The sequence below is a fragment of the Amblyomma americanum genome, chromosome 3 (genome assembly GCF_052857255.1).
Source record: "Amblyomma americanum isolate KBUSLIRL-KWMA chromosome 3, ASM5285725v1, whole genome shotgun sequence".
NCBI classification, from domain to species: Eukaryota; Metazoa; Arthropoda; class Arachnida; order Ixodida; family Ixodidae; genus Amblyomma; species Amblyomma americanum.
This window is the reverse complement of record NC_135499.1, coordinates 200,823,149-200,845,599: the sequence shown is the minus strand read 5'-3', so window position 1 is coordinate 200,845,599 and position 22,451 is coordinate 200,823,149. Positions and strand designations below refer to the sequence as shown.

The window sequence follows — 22,451 nt, the reverse complement described above, 5'->3', positions numbered from 1 at the left end:
GGCTCGGTCGTGCTCACGCGCCCCCGCGAGGTGGACGACGGCCGTCCGGCGCCCTGGTGTGGCGGCGGCCACTGGTGCATCCAGCGGTGGCGACGTCCCGACTGCCGTGGCACCGACGTCTCCTCCGACCACGCGGCGCTGCGGCGGTCGCGGTAGTCGTGCGCCCTTCCGCAGCCGTCGTCGATCGGCTGGGGACGCTGACCCGACGGCGCGTGCTTTTTGCTCCCGCCGACGTCGGCGTCTCGGCGACACCACTGCCGGCACTTGGCCTCTTCCTGCTGGGGCGGCAACGCCGGCGCTGCGCCGTTTCTGCAAGTCATGCCGCGGCGGGAGTCGACCCGCAAAGGCCAGCCAGCCGACAGGAAGCCCGCACTTATACACACGGGGACGTCTGTGTGCACGGCCGCAGCGATGCACGCTGGCGGCGGTGCGTCCCTCTGCGTGCGGGCACACTAACCGGACTCAGGGTGGCGGCCGACCATGCCCTGCTCCGCTTATAGTGGCTAGCGCCCGTCGCCTACTGTCGCACGGATGGAATGCCTCTCTGCCCGTCTTGCCTAGCCGTGTCGCTTCTGCGGGTGGTGCGGCGTTTGAGGTGCTCTCGGTTTATTATATGGATTTACCTCGAGATTAGCGTTGTGCATTTCAGCAGAACGTAAACGCAGCCGTGGGCGGCGACAGTCAGGTGGGCAGACGCCATTAGGAAACTTGTACCCACAACATGGCCGCAGCTTATGCAGGACAAGACTCATTGGAGATGAGTGGGGGAGGCCTTTGTCCTGCAGTGGACGTAGATAGGGTGTAGTGGTGATGATGACGCTGACTCGAGACAAATTCGTCGTTCGCTGTAGTACTTCCTGGTAATGCAGGCGGCTCTGACATGACTGTTGCCTGTCGTGTTCAGCGCTCCCTTCTGGAGCGCAGTCTGACGCTTTGGTTACGAGGAGGAAAGCGCGGGCCGACTTTCCGCTTCGTCCGGCATTGTCCGGCGGCGATGCGCGCGAAAGGTCGTACGAAAAAGAAGTGAAAAAAAAAATCAGTCCCTTTCTTGCACGTCTTCTCACGCCTTCGTCGCGGCGCGCAAGGGGATGTCACTTTAAGCGGAGCCTGCGCTTACAAACGGGAGGCTGGGTTCGATGCGCCGCGCTGGGCGCGGATCTCGCGTCTCTCTTCGGCGCGTCCCCTCCTCATCAGCAACACAATGGACACCCGGCTGCGCGGCGCGAGACACGCGAGTAGCCGGCGCTTCGCTCAAGGCGCGCGCCGCGACCGTCGGCGACGTCGTGCGTGTACGCTGTGTGTGTGTACGCGCCCAAGTCAGGTCAGAGGGTTACGCCTGCACGCTGAGCGCGGTGGCCGCTGCGCCGTTGGTGCAGAGCCTCCGCGCCCACTCCCTCTCTTTCCTCTGTTTGCGTTTCGGTCCTGTTTAATTTGCGTCGTGTTCCCCAGCCGCAGGAAGGCTCTTCTCAGGTGGCACCAGCGCGTGCTGTCTCGCGTGTTGTGCCCGGTGGGCTCTGTCGCTTGGTGGCTGTTATCAACGTTGCGACTGCAAGCCGGGTAGCTGCTACAAGGCATGCAGCGAAGCAGTCACGCAGACTGTTTGGACTTGTGATCAGGACGGGCTAGAAAACGACATTGAAAAGACAACAGATCTTAAGAGTTGTCGCTGTTGCTTTTAATATCACGTGGGTTGTTCCTTTAGGCGTGGTCGAAAGTTGCACGTACGGGGAATAAAATTTGAAGGCACATAGTGGAGTGCGAACGTATGCTACGGCCGAAGTGCGGAATGATTGAAGGGGTTTTTAAGTAGCGCATGAGGGAAATAACATTTACTTTGGTTGCGCGGTATACAGTTGCATGTCGTGTGACGTGAATTCAGTTCCAGGGTTCGTTAAGTACAGGTGGTACATGTCGCGCTCGAATGCACTCAGAACCTTGTCTCTGCGATATCTTGTGACAAGCACTGTGTCCGTGGCGTGCTATTAGTCGATGTCGAATGCTGTGGGTGATGAGTGCGATTCGTCTCTTGGAACCAAGTGAAAAGCAAGAAGGGGAAAAAAACGCCAGTCGTGTGTGTGTGTGTGGGGGGGGGGGGGGGGGGCAATATACTTACGTTTTTAGTTAGTGCTTGTTCCCATCGACGAACTTCAGTGGGCATTTTTTAAATGTTTTTTTTTAATTTTGAAACTAGTACTCTACAATTTTGTATAGTTCGTGGTTTGACTACTTCAAAAAACAATGCAGTTCCAGCTGTGCTTGACATGATAGCCGATCTATCTCAGGCAACCTTTCTTTTCATATAGTTCCTCCTGCCTCGATTTTGATGCAGTGGCATCTAAGTTCGTCCTCCCGCTCGTAAAGATCACCAGTGTCAGTCATGGACGCGTTTTGGTTCGCATTGTTGTTTTATCTTACACCGTGTGAGGTGTTTATGTAGACAGTCATTTACACACCTCCTAACCGTTTAACGATTTTGAATTGAAAATAATTGCACTTGTTATGAATTGTGCAGTTGCATCTAGCTGGCTGAATGTCTTCCTGCGATATCCATCGACAGACTCGAGTACTGGGTCTACAGGCATCCTCCGTAATGCTGACGGTGTCGCATGGCTTTAGGACAGATCTCGTAGCACGTGACTGCACCCTTGACCGTATACCGGCGGCCATTTAAGCTCCAGTTTGAATACGAAGACGCCAGAAAGCATTCCCATGTGTGTCATTCATCGCGTGTTGGAAACCTTGAAATGATGAGTAGGTTGTTAGACAACGACTGGTTTACAGAGTTCGGCTTGTTTTAATCTGCAGGTTGGCATAGCCACAGCCTCTGTAGTTTATCAGGTTTAGGGCGTGTTACTCCGGCTTAGTCTCTGGCTCGGCGGTTCAGGAATTGCTTTCAGGGCTCCCAGGATTTATCTTTGAATGAAAGATGCAACGAAACTAATAGTCTTGACAGCCATATGTAGCCTCGTGTTAGCGAGGTACGGTGAGACTGACGTGAATATTCAAGGAATATACGTCAATTTATCCGTTTAGTTTTCGACAGAAAAAAAGTCATATTCCGAGTTTGAACAGTCCTACTGTTTCTTATGTTCAGCACTTTGGGAATAATGTGACTGTCATCCTCCTCGAGGGTCTTTCGGATGCCCTGCATGAGGAGTGTCAAAACTTCGTGGTTAGCGGTGTGTGCAGCTCAATTCATCCGGAACCTAGTGCTTCTGTGGTAATGGAAACAGTGGTCGGCAGTCTTTTTTCCTGTAACAGGTTTATTTTTTCTTCTTAGCCTCGAAGTAGAGGCGCGGAATTGAAATTACTGGCGACATGAACTCGTTTAACACGCCATGTTCAGAACCGACGAATAGTTGGGTAGTGACAGAGTCCTGCGGCGTCTCTACCGTGAACCGAATGGCTTCAGTTTGTAAGAGAACGGGTTAATGAACGACGCCACAATGTAAAAATAGCACTATTCCCGCTTTGTTCATATAGGAGGTTGTGGGCAAGTACTGCACCAGGATGGCCAAATCCTGCTGTGGTGAGGGAGTGCGTTGTCGGTTCTGATCGCCGAGATCAGGCCGCACCCCAGGCCTGGTTATGTATGCAGTTCCATCGACGCGAGGAGTTTCTTTAAAGCGAAAAGCTTCACTACGCTAGGTAAAGCAGTCTTTGGGTAAGCAGCACGACCTTGAACGACCTGCAGCCCAACCAAGGATAGCAGTGTATTTATGACCTTATGTGGTACAGTTATGGTGCCAAACCCTTGACCCCTGACCTTTAGTTGACCTTTGACATTGGGTGACCTTAGGGTTGACCTTTGACCTTAAGAAAATCCGATGGGGTGATGTGAAACTACGTGGTGACATCCGATGGGGTTGTCGTAAGACCATGTGATACCACGTCATGCGACGTGGTCTTGTGGGCACATATATAGAACGGCTGTCGCGAGCGTGTAGCGGAGCTGCCATGGACGAGCCTCAGAGGCTCAGCAAGCGTCCTTGCTTTTCGCTGAATTCCATGGTTAGCCAGGCTAAGCCACTGCCATTTTTTTTTACCCGGCGGAGAATTGCGCGGCACCGGAATTCGAACCCGGGTCCCCTTTCACGCGAGGTGGATGCTGTGCCTCTACGCCATCGGTGCCCCACAGCGCAGGACAGCGTTAATCGGAGAGATATGGGAGAGGCCTTTGTCCTGCAGTGGGCTTAGTCAGGCCGATGATCATGATTATTATTCCTGCGAATTCTGATACTGCTCGCCTTAGCGAGTGGCATCGCGTTGAGTGATCTCGAAGTGTGGTCATTTTTTTTTTTAGTTCTTAGCCTTTTAACTCTCGAACACCACTGACTGGCAGGGGACAGATATCGTGCGCAGTGGGAAAACGTGGTGCATCACGCGAAGCGCGAATATTCGGTCGCAGACCACCGTGGAGCGGCAGCTGCGGAACCTGCGCGTGGAGAACCCCGAGTACAGCGACGTCTTGGGCTCCCTGGACACCGAGTCGAGGCTCCGCCAGAAACGCAAGGTTGCCAAGGTCAAGACCTTCGACTCCAGAAACTACAAGTACTGCGCCCTTCTTCTACTCCTTCGCCCCCCCCCCCCCCCTCCAGCCAATGTCGTAGACCGATTCTCCCTCTTGACCGATCCCCTTGAACTGCTATAGTCGGACGCAACTCAAGACCGAAGCTGCTTTTCCCCGTCAGATGACTCTCTTCCAGCCAATGGCGTCGGCCGGTTCCCATGACCCGGCTAGCGTGACAAATGAGAGAGTTGCAGATGAAACGGGATAGTCCCCTCGTTCTATGGTCGAGGATAATCTCCTTCCTGCATTGTCACTCCGCTCCCTGCATTGCCACGCTAGCCGGGTCATGGGAAGCGGCCGTCGCCATTGGCTGGAAGAGGGTTCTTTAACGGCGAAAAGCCGCTTCGTTCTTGAGTTGTATTCGAGTATAGGTCAGTCGAGCTATCCTTGATTTGCTCTCTGCTCCTGGAACTGCGCGTACAGTGAAATTCGTTCGGAAACGTTGTTGACAGACTAGCATACTTTTGGATCCTTGGGACAGCGTTTATATTTTCTTGCAGTGACGTTACTGTGAACCGTAGTGGCGGTGAAAAAGCGGTGGGTTCGATTTACCGTACCTTGTTCTGCATTAGCATAAGTATAGACGGCGCGATCTATGTGGAGGTCGACATTCGCGCTGAGCAAATTTCGTTCCCACGCCGTGTTTTCCAGGAACGCTATTTAAAAATAAAAAGAAGAAATGTACTGCATCGTACATACGTTGGGCGTCGACTTGTCTCAGCACCGGGCAATGTAATCATCGTTTCTGTGACTAGTTGGTGCTTGCGGACGCTTTAATGCGATAATTCTTGGCGGCGCTTTGCGGCGCTTTGATTCGCTTCGATTTTTATTTTATTTTTGTTTTTGCCTTCGTATCTTGCTAGACAAACTGTGCGCTCAAATACAGTGCCCAAGTACGGGGGTGTCATTTGATGGGGTTAGATAACTTACCGACATTTGTTGCTTCTGAAAGCTGTTGTGCGTTCTGTATATTCTATTTTATATGTTCTGTGTATATAGAATTGTGCGTGTATCGAATTGCGCGTATGCTCAGCTAAAGAATCTGTCACTGGCGGCTCCGGACCGTGCCGCTGGATTGGCATTATATTATAAAGACTCCACATGGTCCGCCAGCGGTTACGCGATCTCGAGCCGCCAGTGCGACTTGCGAAGGTCGTTTGGGTTTGGCACTTAGACCACGCTGTCTATACCTACTTGCCATTTATTCGACTTGCTCGAAGTGCTGTTTCTACTGCTCTGTCTATTCCAAAGTTTTTCAGATCCACAGGATCCTCAAGACTGCGGAACGAAGTTGTTCCCGTCCTTCCTTACGTCTATACACCAGCGTTGACGGCGCGCCTTTAGGTGCAAGCTGGTTACCCTGTCACAGCGCGTAAATTGACGACGTCTACCTGTACACGCACGACGCGCGCGCTACGCATTCGTAGTACGTAGTAAACCCGCCGCTTCTAAATCGTCATTTCCCTCATCCGGCTACTCGAAATCGCAAAACACCGGTTGCCTTGAGCCGCTTTATTTAACTCTTGTGTGTGCGGCTCGGTGGTGCGCGGACACGTGCAGCGGCAGTGTTACGTCGTGAGCGTTCTTACACAACCAGCGGAATATACAATGCTATTTACGCGTGAACTTTCACATTTCGGCAAAATGGACAGCTTGTATAAAATCTTGTTTGATCGAATAATAACTCCATCCGACCTATAGGGAGGGAATCCGGGCCGAAAAAGAAAGCAAGCCTCGGGAAAAAAAGTTTGACCTTATTTAACCGAAACATCTTTTCAACTTTTAATCTTTTTTTTTTCTCGCACAGTTCGGTCAGCGCCTTTTACATAAAAGTAAACGTGTTCGTACGCGGGACGAAAAAGCTGAAGCGGTTGATCGGCGCCGGTGCCGCGTCCCTCAATGGTTAAGTACTTCGGTTCGTCGGAGGGCGGCGGTTTCCACTTCTATCGCGTCCCTTCTTCGATCCACGGAGTCGGTCATACGCGCATGTCGATGACAGCTGCGTTATCGGCGGCCCTCCTCCGCTTTTCGCGGGTTTTACGAAGGCGGTCACGTGGGCACGCTCGCGGTCATAAGCTGCGATACGCGGCTGCACTGCTTTATACACGGCTATAGATCGGCGCCTTGTCGGATGCATCAGCGTGTGGCTTGCGTGCAGAGTTTCTTCCAGGGTGGTCGTCGCGTGGTGATGACTGCTGCCCCCCACCTGGGCTCTGCACCCCCGGAGGTGTCTTCGATCCGGAAAGAAGTGTGCCCACCCTGTCTCCACCCCTTCTGCGCGGAGTAAGTTTTACTTCCTCGACTTTGCACCTATACAACCACTTTTCCGTCCACGCAGCGATTCACGTATGTGTACGAATTGGTGCCTTCTCTCGCGTTTTCCACTCTTGCTGCGCGCCCATATATTATATCTGAATTTTTTAACAGAATATTATATTAAGCACGTCTGCCTTTTTTTTTTAGCTGACTAAGCTACAACGACGGCTATCTTGTGCTTGTCGCAAAGGCACGTTTCGCGTGTCTACCTCCATTGGCTTGCTTCTATATTTACTAGACTTTTTTTTGTTCGTCTTGTTCGTTCGCGTGGGTGTTGGCTTCACTTCACAGTGAGAAACCTTGTGGTGATCTCAAGTGGATGTTCAACTGCAGTTTTGCCTGTAGATACACGTTGGCGGATTTCGTGAATAAAGTGCGGCAACTTTGAAACTGCCGTTATTTTAGTTGAAATGGGCATAGTCCCTTGTTTGAGTGCAAGCATCGTGTGGGAAGATGTCCGGAAACTGTTTTATTTATAATTTTCGCCGACTCCTTGTCTCCTATATTGTAAATCAGCTCATTTCGGCATTATCTTTTTCCCGAGTTGTCGCTTGATTAGTTCGTTTCTCGTCATCCCACACATGTGGTGCGTAAGCAGTCCGTGCATGCGTGTGTTACTGGCCCTCGCTCTTCGAGGTGTAATTGCGATGCGCGCAATTATGAAGTGCACGCCGCGTCACGCCCACATAGGCTTAGTTAACATAAATAGGTGGGCTAGTTGACTAGGTACAAAATGCACTTTGCGACCTCGCGAACGAACTTTGACAGAGGTGGGAAGAAATTGACCAGAGGAGTAGCGGAACCGCACCCCCCCCCCCTCTCCCCCAGTGGCATCTCATGTGCGGAGCGCAGCCCGGAAGCGCTCTCTTAGGAAATATCCACGGCCCGTTCCACAGCCACTGGAACGTGAAGAGGACTCGCTTCAGCAGTCGGAGACGTATCTAAAAACCTTGGCAAAATTAGCTTTGCCAAGGCACGACGCAATCCGTTTGTGGCAGTGGTTTAGCTGATATGTGAGACAGATACTGCGCCATTTCCTTTCCCCCCAAAACTAATTTCCATTTTCAATGCTTCAGCGGGGGAAAAAGAAGAAATGTCCACACGCATTCGTTCCGCGTACTGCATGTGTATTACATGAAATCTATACGAAGCGCATGGCCGTTTGCGCAGCGATCACGATTTCGGAGCTGCCTTTGTTACGTGATGGGCGTTGGCATCGCGCTGTCTGCTTGTGCGTCACTGCTTGATGCTGTGGAGCATTGAGCATCGAAGCCACCGTTACGTGATCCCGAGCACCGCAGTATACGTCACGCGCCGTGCGTTATGTGGCCGATCAAGTCGCCGCGCGCTCTTCGCGTTGTACCCGCCGTGACTCGGCAGCGGATTATCAGTGCGCAGGCCCATTTCTAATTTTTTTTTTTAGAAGCGGCGTTATGGTTTCCGCGTCGGGGTGCCTGAATAAATCTTCTAATTTCTGTAATTTCGTATGCATTAAATAGATTGTTCTCAAATTGTTAATCCGTTTCGGTGTTAAGATTATTTAACAAAAATTTATTGGTCATTATTTTCATTGAAATCATGTCTCGACGCGAGGTCGAAGCCCGTAGAAGTCTCGCTCGAAGATCTGCAGAAAAGATGGGCGCCCAATCGCGCGTGCAGCGTGCGTGGTTCGGCCCCGTCTCCCTCCGCTTTTTGGGCGCAAATGTTTGAGAAATAATAATGGTTCTAATTAGGGATTGGACTTTTCGGTTTCTATTTCTGAAAAATTCGGTTTTACTTCTGGCGCAGGTTTCGTTTTTTTTTTTCGGCGAATATTATGTTCGACGAATGAAACACTGACTTTTTGCGGCGATTTAATGTAGAAATTTTGTGTGGCCAAAAGTGACTTATAATTATAATTGGTTTTGGGGGAAAGGAAATGGCGCAGCATCTGTCTCGTATATCCTTGGACACCTGAACCGCGCCGTAAGGGAAGGGATAAAGGAGGGAGTGAAAGAAGAAAGGGAGAAAGAGGTGCCGTAGTGGAGGGCTCCGGAATAATTTCGACCACCTGGGGATCTTTAACGTGCCACAGCACACGGGCGCCTTAGCGTTTTTCCTCCATAAAAACGCAGCCGCCGCGGTCGGGTTCGAACCCGGGAACTCCGGACAAGTGACTTAATGTCGGTTTTGGTGTTTTTAAATAACGTGAAAATGGTAGTAGTTGAAGATGTGCTTCTAGAAGACATAATGACGATAGCAAGAGAAACTCACGTTCAATGAGAATAGCCGGCAGACAAAAAAAATTAGGCAGTGGCTTAGCTCTGGCTAAGCCTGGATATACAAGCGAAAAGCTTCAGTTATGCTTGGTTTTTGTCATGGTTATGCTTCGTAGCTTAGCTGGTATTGTATACATTGTTTATCTATACGCGTAGACTTGGTTACTCAATGGCATATGTTTACTCTCCTTCCCTTCCATGTCGAGTACGCACGCCTATTCTCTGGCAAGCGCATTATATAGCCTCCTTACGCATGCGCATGACGCACCTGTGCAGTAGCGCGCGGCTGTGCCGAAAGGTCAGGCGACGGAGTCGGCTGCGGCAGCGGCGAGGAGCGAGCACCTGCGCGGCGCGTGACGTCACTCGTTTTCGCGCATGCGCATAACTCACCAGTTCGGCTCGCGTGAAGCTCGGCTCTGACCCGCGCAGTGAAGCTTTTCGCTTCAAAACGGAAGTGGACGTTTATTAAGAACTAGTTTGAAATGTTTTCTGTAGGTTGTCGCACTGGGTTGAGGGCGGGGCATCACGTGGTCTGAGTGTTGAAGGCAGCAGAGCCAACGTTTCTAGTTAGTAAGTTGATTAGAGCTGTATATTCCCTTATACGGCTCTGGATGGCAGCGTTGGAAATGCTGCTCAGTCGTCGTGTGCGCGTTTCGCGTCAGTGTACTACATGCAGTCGATTAAACTACTTAAGCGACTAACTGCTTTAAGCAGGGGATGATAGTGACGAAAAAATGCATAGCTGCCTTAGTGCCCTGCCTTCCGTACTTAATTTTCAACTTTGACTCAGGGGAACTCGCATTCAACAGCAAGCTAGCCGTGCCTTGAATACCAAGACTACTACGGAAAATGGCACAGTATCTGTCTCATTATCGTTGGACACCTGAACCGCGCCGTGACCTTTTTCTCTTTAAACCGAATTTCTAAAATTGAATTTTTACATTTCTTACTGTGTAGATAGTTTGTGTATATTACCTCTCCCCCTATTCTCTCTTCCCGTCCCCTCACCTCTTTCATTTCATTTCTCCATTCTGCCTTCTAGCCTTTATTTCCGCTGCCCCAGCTCAGGTGCTTCAGTATCGATGGCAGATGCCGGGGCTAGCAAAAATATTTTCCTTCCTTTTTATTATTATTTTAGTAAAACAACTTACTACTATTACTACTTTTATCGTTTTTTTTCTCCGGTTCGAACCGAAACGTCCAACCCGTAGTTATAATTGGTTTCGAGGAAAGGAAATGCGCAGTAACTGTCTCTCCTCTCGGTGAATAACCTAATGGCGCCGCTAGGGAAATTATATAATTGGTTTTTTGGGGAAAGGAAATGGCGCAGTATCTGTCTCATATATCGTTGGACACCTGAACCGCGCCGTAAGGGAAGGGATAAAGGAGGGAGTGAAAGAAGAAATGAAGAAGAGGTGCCGTAGTGGAGGGCTCCGGAATAATTTCGACCACCTGGGGATCTTTAACGTGCACTGACATCGCACAGCACACGGGCGCCTTGGCGTTTTTCCTCCATAAAAACGCAGCCGCCGCGGTCGGGTTCGAACCCGGGTACTCCGGATCAGTAGTCGAGCGCTCTAACCACTGAGCCACCGCGGCGGGTAGCTAGGGAAATGAGGAAATGAAAGAGAGAGGCAGGCGCCGTATTGGAGGGCTCGGGGACAATTCCGGCCACCTGGGGACCTTTCAATGTTCCCTGATTGAAAACATTTTTTTTTACTGAGTATTCGTAGAACACGTGGGTGGGCCGCCTAGTCCGGTAGTCCACTAGTTATTGGTGCTGCGCTGGCCCTCCCCACCAGCCAGTGCTGACTTTTAGGGTCATCGCTGAGCAAAATAGCCTCCCACTGCTCCTCTGAGGGGTTTGGAATGGGGTCAACTATGGGATTAAATTGGCCTGCCCGCACCATGTGGTAGAGGTTAGCTACCTCTCCACAATGTGGGCACTGCGGAGGGTATAGTGTAGGGTACCACTGGTGTAATTTAGCTGGCGTTGGGTATATGTTGGTTAGTGGTCTCCTAAGGGTGTTCTCTTATAACTTATTTGGGGATTTATGTGGTGTTGGGTACTCCTTCCTGACTGTTCTGTATGGTGCGAGATTGTCAGCATACACTGCTAAAAGCTATTAGGTCGCAGCACCCTTCATGGTCATCAAGGGGAGATGCCCGGTATAGAAGAGCTCGGGCATGCCTGTGAACGGCTTCGGTCCCTCCTGGTAGTTCCGGGTGACCGGGAAACCAGATGACTGAGGCTTGGCTGGGTGGATGCTTAATCAGCAATGACAGCCCCGAGCTGTGAATTAATCCGTTATTGCAGTTGCGAAAGGCGTTCTGGGAATCAGTGAGCGGAGCGCCACTGGGGTTAGATGCTACAGCTAATGCAATAGCTGCTTCCTCTGCGTGAGTGGGGTCGGATGTTTTCATCGCGGCGCAGTTCACCATCGATCCTGAAGGCGTTGAGACCACAATAGTCTCCCATTTCTTCTGCAGGGCTTCCTCTCATGCTTTTCTCCTTTAGATGTAATATGCGGGATGCATATTCCGCGGACTGGGGTACACGTTGAGGCGTCTCCTCACATCGCGTGGTACCGCTTCCCTTTGGTCTATAATATCAGGCAGATTAATGTGGATCTTTTCGAACAGATCTCTGCCCGGTTTTGTGAGTGCGAGCCTATTGAGTTGTGAGAGCCATTGTGCTTCCCAGATTTCTTTGAGGGTATTATGTACTCCTAGAGCCATGAGCTTTGCGGTTGGCGTGGAGTTTGGTAGCCCCAGTGCCGTCTTGTAGGCTTTCCTGATCAGTGTGTCCAACTTGTCAATTTCCGACCTGTAGAGGTTAAGGAATGCCGTCCCGTACATTATCCGATAGATCACGAAAGCTTGCACTAAGCGGATGGCGTCCCTTTCCTTCATGCCATGGTGCTTATTTCTGATACGATGTATCATCCGGACGATTTACTCGGTGGATGTTGTAAGCTTCTTCATCGTGGTGGTGTTCTGTCGCCCCTGCGGGATATACTGCCCTAGGATCTTGATCTCCGTGTGTTTCTGTACCGTGTGGTTGATGTTCTGCGCTAGTGGTGCCCTCGGGTTCTTCAGGATGAGCAACTCGGACTTTTCCGGTGCACACTGGAGGCCCCTCTCCCTGGCGTACCGGTCCACCGTGTCCGCTGGAAGACGCTCCTCGATCTCGGCGTCACTCCCCGAGTTGCACCAGACAGTGGTATCATCTGCATACAATGTGTGTTTAATGCCCGAGATTTCGGAGAGAAGGGCTGATAGATCTTTCATAGCCAAATTGTCAAGAGGGGTGACAGTACTGTCTTTTGCGGAGTTCCTCTTGGGCATAGAGTGATTGGATCTGATTTTATTCCGCCGAAGTTTATAGTGGCTTGCCTGGCTTATAAGAAGTTTTTCATATAGTTGTACGTTGCGCCACAGTTGGTATCGGCCAGGCTTTGCAGGATATTGAAGCGAAAAGCTTCACTACGCTGGTCAACACCGCGCCTCGCGCGAGCCGGCGTATGTCGGAGCACGAGTGACGTCACGCACGGCGCAGGTGGCCGCCGCCGACTCTCTCTCTCGGTCCCTAGTGACTACTGTGCATGCGCCACTGGTAGCACTGAGCCACAGGTGTTCCCCCGCTCTTTCAACGCTAAGGCGCCCGTGTGCTGTGCGATGTCAGTGCACGTTAAAGATCTCCAGGTGGTCGAAATTATTCCGGAGACCTCCACTACAGCACCTCTTTCTTTCTTCTTTCACTCCCTCCTTTATCCCTTCCCTTACGGCGCGGTTCAGGTGTCTGACGATATATGACAGATACTGCACCATCTCCTTTCCCCAAAAAACCAATTATTATTATTCTTTCTCTCCCTCCTTTATTCATTCCCTTACGGCGCGGTTCGGGTGTCCACCGAGATATGTGAGACTGTTACTGTTCCATTTCCTTTCCTCAAAAACCACACAAAACAAGTGGGTCGACGGCGTTCATAGAGTTCTTTGGCGTTGACAACTTTGCAAGGGACGTTCATTTTCACGGAAGGAAAGACACAAACCGGCTCCGTGGCTCAGTGGAGACCTCAATCTCGCTTCCATATGCGTGGCTTGGTGTTCAACTGAAAAAGCCTGCGTTGATTGCGTTCCGCACACTGGATAGGCAGCGCGCCCTCCCTACCACCCTGGGAGGTGGCATGCAGCGCTAATGCATTCTGGCCACATCTCGCTCTCGCACCACCGCCACATGTACCAAAACACGAATGAAGCGTCCGCATATCCAGGGAGCCAGTTATGCGCCTTTCCTCAAAGCCATCGCCGTCTAGAGCATTGCCAACGCCAATGAACACAGTGAACGCGACATCTTTCGCTTTGTATATCCTGGATTAGCTGAGCTAATCTACATTAATTTTTTTATGCAGAACGTTATCGAACGCACCTTTTAAATCAAGTGCAGAATGACCCTTGACATCGCACAGTATGCGGGCGCCTTTTGCGTTTCGTCTCCATCGAAACGCAGTCGCCGCGGTCGGGTTCGAACCTGCGCCCCCGGCTCAGTAGTCGAGTGTCCTAGCCATTTGGCCCCCGCGACTGGTCATGTTCGTGTATCAGTGCTTGCGCAGTTGGTGCGGCTTGTTATGCATTAGCGAGAGGATGCAGGTTACAGTTAAAACGCTGAAAAAAGCTTCGGCCGATAAATTCTTTTCTTCTATATGTCCAGGGCGCTAGTTGGTATGCGCGTGCTGTATGTGGTAGCATGGATTTGCCGGGAACTTCATATTATTCTGTGAGCTCTCCATCACGAACGCGCCTGTAATAAGGTCGTCTTGCAGCTTGATGTCTTAGGAAAGGATTTCCCACTCCGTTGTGGTTTTTGCGATGCAGTCAACTTGTTGCGGTTCAAGATCAGCGGTCGTTGTTAGTGCCGCGAGCTGCTGGTTACCTTTAGAGCGAAAAGCTCTTCTCCCATGCCGAGCCTTTTTATGGAGGAAAAACGCTGAGGCGCCCGTGTGCTGTGCGATGTCAGTGCACGTTAAAGATCCCCAGGTGGTCGAAATTATTCCGGAGCCCTCCACTACGGCACCTCTCCCTTCCTTTCTTCTTTCACTCCCTCCTTTACCCTTCCCTTACGGCGCGGTTCAGGTGTCCAACGTTATATAAGACAGATACTGCGCCATTTCCTCCCCCCCCAAAAAAAAATAATTATTATGCCGAGCCTGAAGGTCATCTGGCTCTTGGATTTGACCTCTAACGGGAGGCGCGCTGCATGTGCAAAATCACGCGTGGCAGGTGCCTCGATCTTCATCGACGCCATAGCTGCGCACTTGGCAGTCACGTCCGTCGTTGCGCTGGCTGCTGCTCGGCCGCTTCTCCTCGCCATTTGTGGCATGTGATGTGTCACGTGATTCGCTCTTGCGCTTGCCAGTCACGTCCGCCGCTCTGGACGTTCGCCTTTGCACTTGTGGCGCGTGATTTGCTCTCGCTGAAGTCTTGAAACAATAAAGATGAACCAAAGCTAAACCGTGTCTAACCATGCTTAACAGAGTTTTCACTTTGTATATCCTGACTCAGCTGAGTTGAGCCATAGCCACTTTTTTGGCGCATCGTCACCGTACACTGCAGTTGTTTTCACTTTGGACGAATAGCCGCTTTTCTTCCTTTTTTTTTTCAGGACCTCGCCGCCAACAGATTACTAACGTTAGCAACTTTTCGAACTACGGCGAGGTTTATCGAATGCTGTTGGAGACGTGGGGGCCCTTGGATCGCCTTACTCGTTCAGGTCCGCGTGTCCCGGTTCGATGAGTTGGTGTCGAACTAGCGAGAGCTGGATGTTCGCGAAGAGGATTACACAGAAGTTTGCTTTGCATATTTACGTGAAAAACAAAAAGCACGTGAGTGCGCTAAAATGACAAGCGCACGACAACACGCCATCCGGCTCGTTAAATAGCATCTGTGGTCCCCATTTTTCAACCTATGGAATCTGTATACTTGATCAGTGTGCAAGCAAAGCGGCCCACTCCTTCAGGCCCCGCGTTACGTGAAGCGTCACAACGGCACTTCTAGTGGAGAGAAGGAAAACCGCAAGAATGCATGACAGGCCCGGCTTGAGGTGTGTTCGTTGAACGAGGTCGGTAGGAAGGACGCGTCACCACTGCCAGAAGAAGTCAGTGTCTTTTGGGTCGCAATGCCTTAAGGGCACATTAGCTTCTTCATTTGTCCCTGTCGTCCTTCAGCCTAGGGGAAGATGGGCCGTTTTTATTTCCACTGGCGCAGTCAGGCCGGTGCAGTCTCGCACAGTTATGCCCCCCTCGCCGTCAATTTCTTGCTTCCGAAGTGGGGAATGCACCACCCTTTCCGCATACGAAATGAGCACGTTGCCACCTTCGCCTCCTACTCATCTGCTGCGGCACAAGAGGTAGTTAACAGAACTTCTTGTGGGGCAAGATGGTCCATAGCTTTTGAAAGAAATAGCGCAAAAAAGCGCTTGTAGTTGTCTTTCTCGGCCTTTTCGTTTTTCTTTTTTTGCGCTATTTGTTTCAAAAGACAGAAGAGGTGTCGCGTGTAATTCCTCGCGGGGGAATGCATTGGGCCGCCCATCTCATTGATACGCACACAGCTCAGTTGTGAGCGGCCTTTGCCGGAGAGGACTGAATTGCGGGGCGTTCTGCTGTTTTCATCTGCGCGTCAGAACTGATAGCGTTTCGAGCTGTTGGTCATTTGCGTGGTCTTGCACCTTTGCGCTATTCAGGAAACGTGGACAGCCCTTTGGGAGTAGAACACCGCTGGACACTGACATGATGTCGATCGGGCAGGACGCTGAATAGTTGTTGTTGCCTTAGTGACATGGCACATACCCACGACGGGGGATGGGCCAGGGTTCAGTGAGGAGGGCTATGGGAAGAGGGTTAACTGCATGGTGCCAAGCTAATGATTGTGCTCTGGGTAATTAGTCAAAGGTTAATTAACGAGGGGAAAAAAACGGGAGGCAAGATCAAAGAAACAGTCGCCTTTTTCTACTTCGTTCAAGGCGCACAGTTCACGGGATGCACACCGCCTTCTCTTGGAAAGAGTGCGTAGGGTCAGTTTGCTCTTCGATGAAGCCTACTTCACGGACTCCCGGCCGCGGCGGTCGAATTTCGATGGAGGCGAAATTCTAGAGGTCCGTGTATTGTGCGATGTCAGTGCACGTTAAAGAACCCCAGGTGGTCGAAATTTCCGGAGCCCTTCACTACGGCGTCTCTCATAGCCTGAGTCGCTTTGGGACGTTAAACCCCATAAACTAAACTACTTCACGGACCTCCAACATATGTCCTGCGTGACGACGACGCATATGGTGCTGCGCCACAGCATGTACTAGCTTTGCTGTTGCTCGTTCGAGACTGTTCTCAACAGGGATCAGTTCGCAGGTACCGCGCTGCGCCCATGCCACGCGACAAAAGTATGCACAAAAGACGAAGAGTGCTCGCGCAGAAATCGCGAGAGCTCGCGCGATCACGCCAGAAGCGTTCAGAACGCGCCACGTTCGCTGCTTGCTGGCCGCACCGCCGGGCTTCGAGCTCATTCCTTGCGAGGTCCGGTCGTGGTTCGTGCCAGCCTACGTCGCGGGGTCCTTGCGGGTCGCGGGCCAAGTTTTTCCTGCCGGTGCTTCGCTTTCCCGAACGGCTTTCGACTTCCGGACGGTTGCTGTTGGGACAGCGCTGCTGCTTCGACCGTCGTCTTCCGCCCTGCGACTGTTGACCGACCTGCTTTTGTACGTGATCTTTTAGCTTACTGCTTGCTTCTCCGCGCTTTTAACAGCAGGCGGGCCGGGGCTAGAACTGCTCCGACGGCTAATGTAGCGAGGCCGCTTCGCTGCGCTTTAGGCCTAGAGGTGGCGCGCGCAGCGGTTATGCACGCGTCTCGCGTGCTGCACGTTCGAGCGCTGCACGCGAGCGCCCGCTTCGAATGGAGCGCGTTTCTCTTGGGCGGCGACGCGATACTTAAGCACGGTGCTTTGTTTCCAGTGCCGCCAAGCGTTATCGGCGGGAAGGAGTGTGAAGAATGGATGCTTCCGATGAGTTGCCACAAATAAAGACCGAGCCCCTGGAGCTGTCTGACGGGAGGTAAGCCGGCACCGAAAAAGCCGTCCTGGTTCTAACAGTACGTATGGACGCGCGCGTTTCTTGTTTTCGGTGTTCCGTGATAATGTTAAGCTGTGCGGCATTTTAAATAATCGGTAACTTGTTTACAGCTAGTTAAAAGAAAGCGCCTCCTCTCCCGCTTGGCGCCTTCCACCTCAGTGGTTGGCTATCGTTCCACGCGCCTGAGGCCAGCAGCACGGATAGCATCGTAAGCGCGCATTCGTATGCCTTTAGAATTGTTTCGCGTACAGTATCTTATAATTCTTTGCTTTGCTGAGTACGGACTTGAAGCCAGTTTATAGAAACGCTGCGGTTATCACTTGTTCCAAACTAGTACAGTATTTGCCAAAAGTAATCAGGCCGGACTGCTTCTCAGTCGTATATTGAAGCTATTATGCCAGCCCCCTAGCTCTAAACCTGTCTGTGGTAAGGAGAACCCTTGTCCTCACCTTCCAATAACTTTTTTGATCTTTAGGGAAGCCGTAGGGGCTTCACTATTCGAATGAGAGGCAAACTATTATGCAGCCTCGTTAGTTTGGCAAAGGATTTGCATGAGCAAGTGCCCCTTTGTGTAATCTATGATCTGCATGCCAAATAGCAGCGAGACTTTAGGGGTAGCTGTTGCTGCTACAGTCACATGGGCGAACGCTGTCTCCGCGACGCGCCATCTTTTCCCGACGCTGCTAAGAGCTGCGCGTGCGCTGTAACTGTGGCGCCGCCCGGGGACACCTGGCTGCATTATTCTCCCCTCCACCCCCCACCCCCCCCAATAAAAAAGGAAGCAAAAAAATAAATGTGGATTAGCTCAGCTAATGCATGGATATACAAAGCGAAAGATATCGGCGTTCACTGTGTTCATTGACGCTGGCGTTGACAATGTTCTAGACGGAGATGGCTTTGTGCAAAGGAGGGGCGCATAACTGGCTCCCTGGATAGGTAGACGCCTCATTCGTGCTTTGATTCGTGGTGAGAGAGAGAGAGAGATGTGGAATGAATGAATTAGCACTGACAGCGTTGTGGCTGACATGCGGCACTGCAGCAATACCAAGGCCGCAGCGTTCATTTGGTGATCAATCTCTCGCGATCAACCATTAACTGCATGCGACCTCCCAGGGTGGCAGGGAGGGCGCGCGGCCTATCCAGTGTGCAATCAAAGCAGGCTTTTGACACCAACGCCATGTACATGAAAGCGAGATTGAGGTCTCCACTGACCCATGGAGCCGGTTGTGCGCCTTTCCTTTCGTGAAAATGAACAGCCTTTGCAAAGTTGTCAACGCAAATGAATTCTATGAACGCCGTCGGCTCACTTGTTTTGTTTGGTTTTTGAGGAAAGGAAATGGCACAGTAACCGTCTCTCGCATATCTCGGTGGACACCCGAACCTGCCGTAAAGGAGGGAGGGAAAGAAGGAAGAGGAAACTGAAAACGGAAAGTTGCATTTTGAGGAAAGGCGCGGCGCTGCGCAGTGGGGGAACACCTGTGGCTGGGTGTGACTAGGGAGCGAGAGAGAGAGAAAAGGCGACGGAGTCGGCGGGGGGGGGGGGGGGGGAGTCGGCGGCGTGGGTGACGTCACTCGTGCTTGGACATTCGCGGGCTCGCGCGAAGCGCGTAGTGAAGCTTTTCGCTTCAAAACGTGGGCGCACTTGGAGCGAACGGGAGTAAGTGAAGCAAGCGAACAAACGATCATGGGCCGCCGAACGGCTGCAGGCAAAAATAAAACAAAAGAAAACGCGGGAGAGGCGCCCGTTAGTGTGTAAAATAAGGCTTCATACGCAGTACGTGCACGACCTCAGGCTGAGGTCGACGGCGCGAACTCGGCAGAGTGCCATCGGGCAGGACTTGGTATGTCACATCCGTTCTGTGATGTGTGATGTGGTGCAGCACTCCACTAGGCACTTTTTTCTTCTTTTAGTCCCTCCTTTATCCCTTCACTTATGGTGGGTTCAGGTGTTGACTGAGATGCGAGACAATTACTCCATTTCCTTTCCTAATAATAATAATAATAATAATCGGTTTGCGGGGAAGGGAAATCGGGATATATCTGTCCATATATCTGTCTCATATATCGGGCACCTGAACCCTGCAGTAAGGGAAGGGATAAAGGAGTGAAAGAACAAAGGAAGAGGTGCCGACCACCTGGGAATCTTTAACACAGCACAGTGCATGGGTGCCATAGTGTTTTGCCTCCATAAAAACATAGCTGGTCTTCAACCCAACCCTGAACTCATCATTTCCTTTCCTCAAAAACCGATTTTTTTAAAATTTTTTTCCCTCTTTGGCCCTTAATTCCCTCTTTCTTCCCATCCCTCAGGAGCCCTCATTATGTCACTTTTTCTTCTCTTACTCCGAACCCGCGGTAGCTCAGTGGTTAAGGCGCTTTGCTACCTGATCCTGAGTTCCCGGGTGCTTTGCTACTGATCCTGAGTTCCCGGGTGCGAACCCGACCCCGCCGGCTGCGTTTTTATGGAGGCATAAGCTAAGGCGCCCGCCCGTGTGCTATGCCATGTCAGTGGTTGTCTGTGCACGTTAAAGATCCCCAGGTGGTTGAAATTATTCCGGAGGCTTCCACTACAGCACCTCTTTCTTCTTTCACTTCCTCCTTTATCCCTTCCCTTACAGAGCAGTGGCGCTGGGGTTCAGGTGTCCAAACATATATGATGCTGCGCCATTTCCTTTCCCCAAAACAACAATTATTAATATTATTATTTTTTTTATCTCTCACTCCCACCTTCCTCCTTATCCCTTATGGCGGGGAGTGTCAGTTATGGCGCCATTTCCTTTCTTAAAAAAATTGCAGCCGATTTAGCTGGCCCAATGCCTCGCGTTTCATTTGGTTTGAGGTTTGAGGCTAGGGCTTTAGGGTCAGGCAAAGATTGGGTAATTGGTCTTTATGGGCCTTAGTGGTAGCGCAAAGGCACCTGTGTGCTGTGTGTCAGTGCATGTTAAAGATCCCCAGGTGGTCGAAATTATTCTGTAGACCACTACGGCACCTCTTCTTTTCCTTTCTGCTTTCACTCACTTCTTTATGCCTGTGCCATGTCCTTACCTCAAAAACCAATTCTCCGGGGCACTGTCAACAGAAGCACACTTCCCAAGACTCTGCCCAGTTAAGAGGTTAACGCGCCCTGACATCACACAGTATGCGGGCATCAACTGCATTTCGCTTCTATGCCCCGCGTTCTCGTGTGCACCAGCCCAGCACTCTAACTGATGAGCCGCCGTGGTGAGCGATTTTGCGATGCCTATGCGAGGCACTAGCAGCTGGGACTTGGTGCTTCGTCCTCGTGCTTAGCAGCCATATTTGATGTGTTGGAGACGTGGAAGGCGTAGCTTAGTTTCACCAGCGTCTGCAAGATTACAGCATCGCCAAACTATCGGCGGCGCGATGATTTTGTGCATGGCTGGACTGGAGGCAGTGGCGCACGCTATCGCGTGTTGCCCTATTCCAGCACTAACGTGTTTTGGAGCAAACAGCTTCACTACGCCAGCTGTTCGAGCTATCAGTGGGGCCACAAGTTTAACTTTGAATGCAGCTAGAGGTCAGCGGGGCCATTAGTTTGACCTTGAATGTAGCTAGAGGTCAAACCATGAGCATAACGGTGGGGCCGACACATGATGTCAGCTATAGCAGTGACACCAGCGGCTCTTACGCCAATTATCTTGCCTTTGACCTTGACCTTTGGTCTAGCGGGAAAGTGTCTGCTGGCATCGCCTGCGCAATTCATGAAAGTGGGTTCTGCATTTGATAGAGCAATGCACTTTGATAGAGCGGCAGATATGCAGATGTGTGCTCCATCACCGCGTTGTGGAGAAGAGGAAAGGAGGCATCCCAGGTGTGCTGCCTACTCCCTCCGCGACATTACACACCTTGACGGAGCGGCACATGCACAGGGCATCAAAGTGGGTTCTGCATGAAATGCCTGTGCACTTTGATGCGTTCAGCCTAACCCTAGATGTGTGTGATACGACGCCTGCAGTGAAGCCCGCCAGTTGCTCGACCACAAATGTACCCAGGGAAATGCAGCTTTTCGCTTTCGACCGGGGTTAACCACAGCTAAACCACCAAAAAAATTTTTTGCGACGCCATCTGCTATCGGATGTCCCGAGGCACGAATGGTTGGAATTTGGCCCCATGTCGTCGTGGCTGGCAGCCGAATGCCGTAAACACTGAGCCACTGTGGTGGGCGGTTTTGCGACGCCCCCACGAGTGTTCCCGCTATTACGGAAACGTTCACTACAGGTCGCCTCTTTCTTTGGATAACGATGGTGAGAGACCAGTTGTTACTGATGCTCACTAGTTGAACAAATTCTGTCTGCTGATATGACTAATGGCATCATGAAATTTTGTTTAAAAGCATTCACATTAGAATCCTGATTAGTGCAGAAAGTGTCTGGTGTTGGCGGCATATGAAGTCTTGGGGGAGAGGAGGCAAAGAGGAGAGGGGAAATGGTAAGAGTGAGATGAGAAAGATGGAAGGTGAGTACAGGGGGAAGTGGAAAGAGGGTAGTGGTGGTGATAGGGAAAGCTTGGTAGCCAAGCAGTGTTGAGCGGTGGGAGAGGGGCGAGGAGGTACAGGTTTTCACATTGTGATTGGCGGACTGGATTACTCCACCCACCAGTCAGGGGGAAACACTAATAACTAGCGTATACTCTGCTGCATGAACCGCATTGCTCATCGGACTTGACATAGAAGCAGGGCGAATGGCAGAGCTGTAGTTGTCTGCTGTTGCTCTCTGACTATAGAGAAACTAAAAGCAAGAGACTACAGCTTCCAGATCTGAGTGTTGGGCTCAATAAAATACAATCTTGCAGACATTATCACCTCACGCTCGTACGTTCTATTACATACCCACAGAAAGCTGCATCCTCGTCCTCCGTTTGGGGACAGTTTTCTATCTGCAGTCGAAGCTACGTGCACGAATTATCCGCTTCCAGACCTGTGTTGCTTGCTCGTGAGCGCATGTGAAGAGCCTGCTTGTAGAAGTAGATCTGGATGCTTGGTGTATAAAACAGTGCCATTTTATCGCAAGAACTTTGTGCTGCAAATGAAGCGACACCAGGCGAAAGACCGGCGTAACATACTTTCAATGATTGTGCAACACACCGCAAGCCAGGAAAACTAATCTTTCCAAAAAAAATGGTGGTGGTTTAGCTCTCGTTAAACCTGAGTGATGCGGTAGCTACAGCTGGCCG

At 51.2% G+C, this 22,451-nt stretch overlaps 1 protein-coding gene and 1 non-coding gene across 3 annotated transcripts in view; one reads left to right on the top strand and one right to left on the bottom strand.

Annotated features, from left to right (window-relative positions):
- The first annotated feature begins 6,635 nt into the window (after positions 1-6,635).
- Positions 6,636-22,451, top strand: part of LOC144125879 (uncharacterized) — a 61,593-nt gene continuing 45,777 nt past the window's right edge. The window contains exons 1-2 of one of the 2 annotated variants that reach the window (XM_077659656.1): positions 6,671-6,853; positions 17,142-17,240. In XM_077659656.1, coding sequence (XP_077515782.1) covers positions 17,179-17,240 — 62 coding nt within the window. In that variant the 5' untranslated portion in view covers positions 6,671-6,853; positions 17,142-17,178. Of the gene's footprint in view, positions 6,854-17,141; positions 17,241-22,451 lie in introns of both variants that reach the window. The other variant, XM_077659655.1, reaches the window with a different exon arrangement.
- On the bottom strand, positions 10,672-10,743 carry TRNAS-ACU (transfer RNA serine (anticodon ACU)). Its single transcript has one exon. It is a non-coding gene; the product is annotated as a tRNA-Ser (tRNA).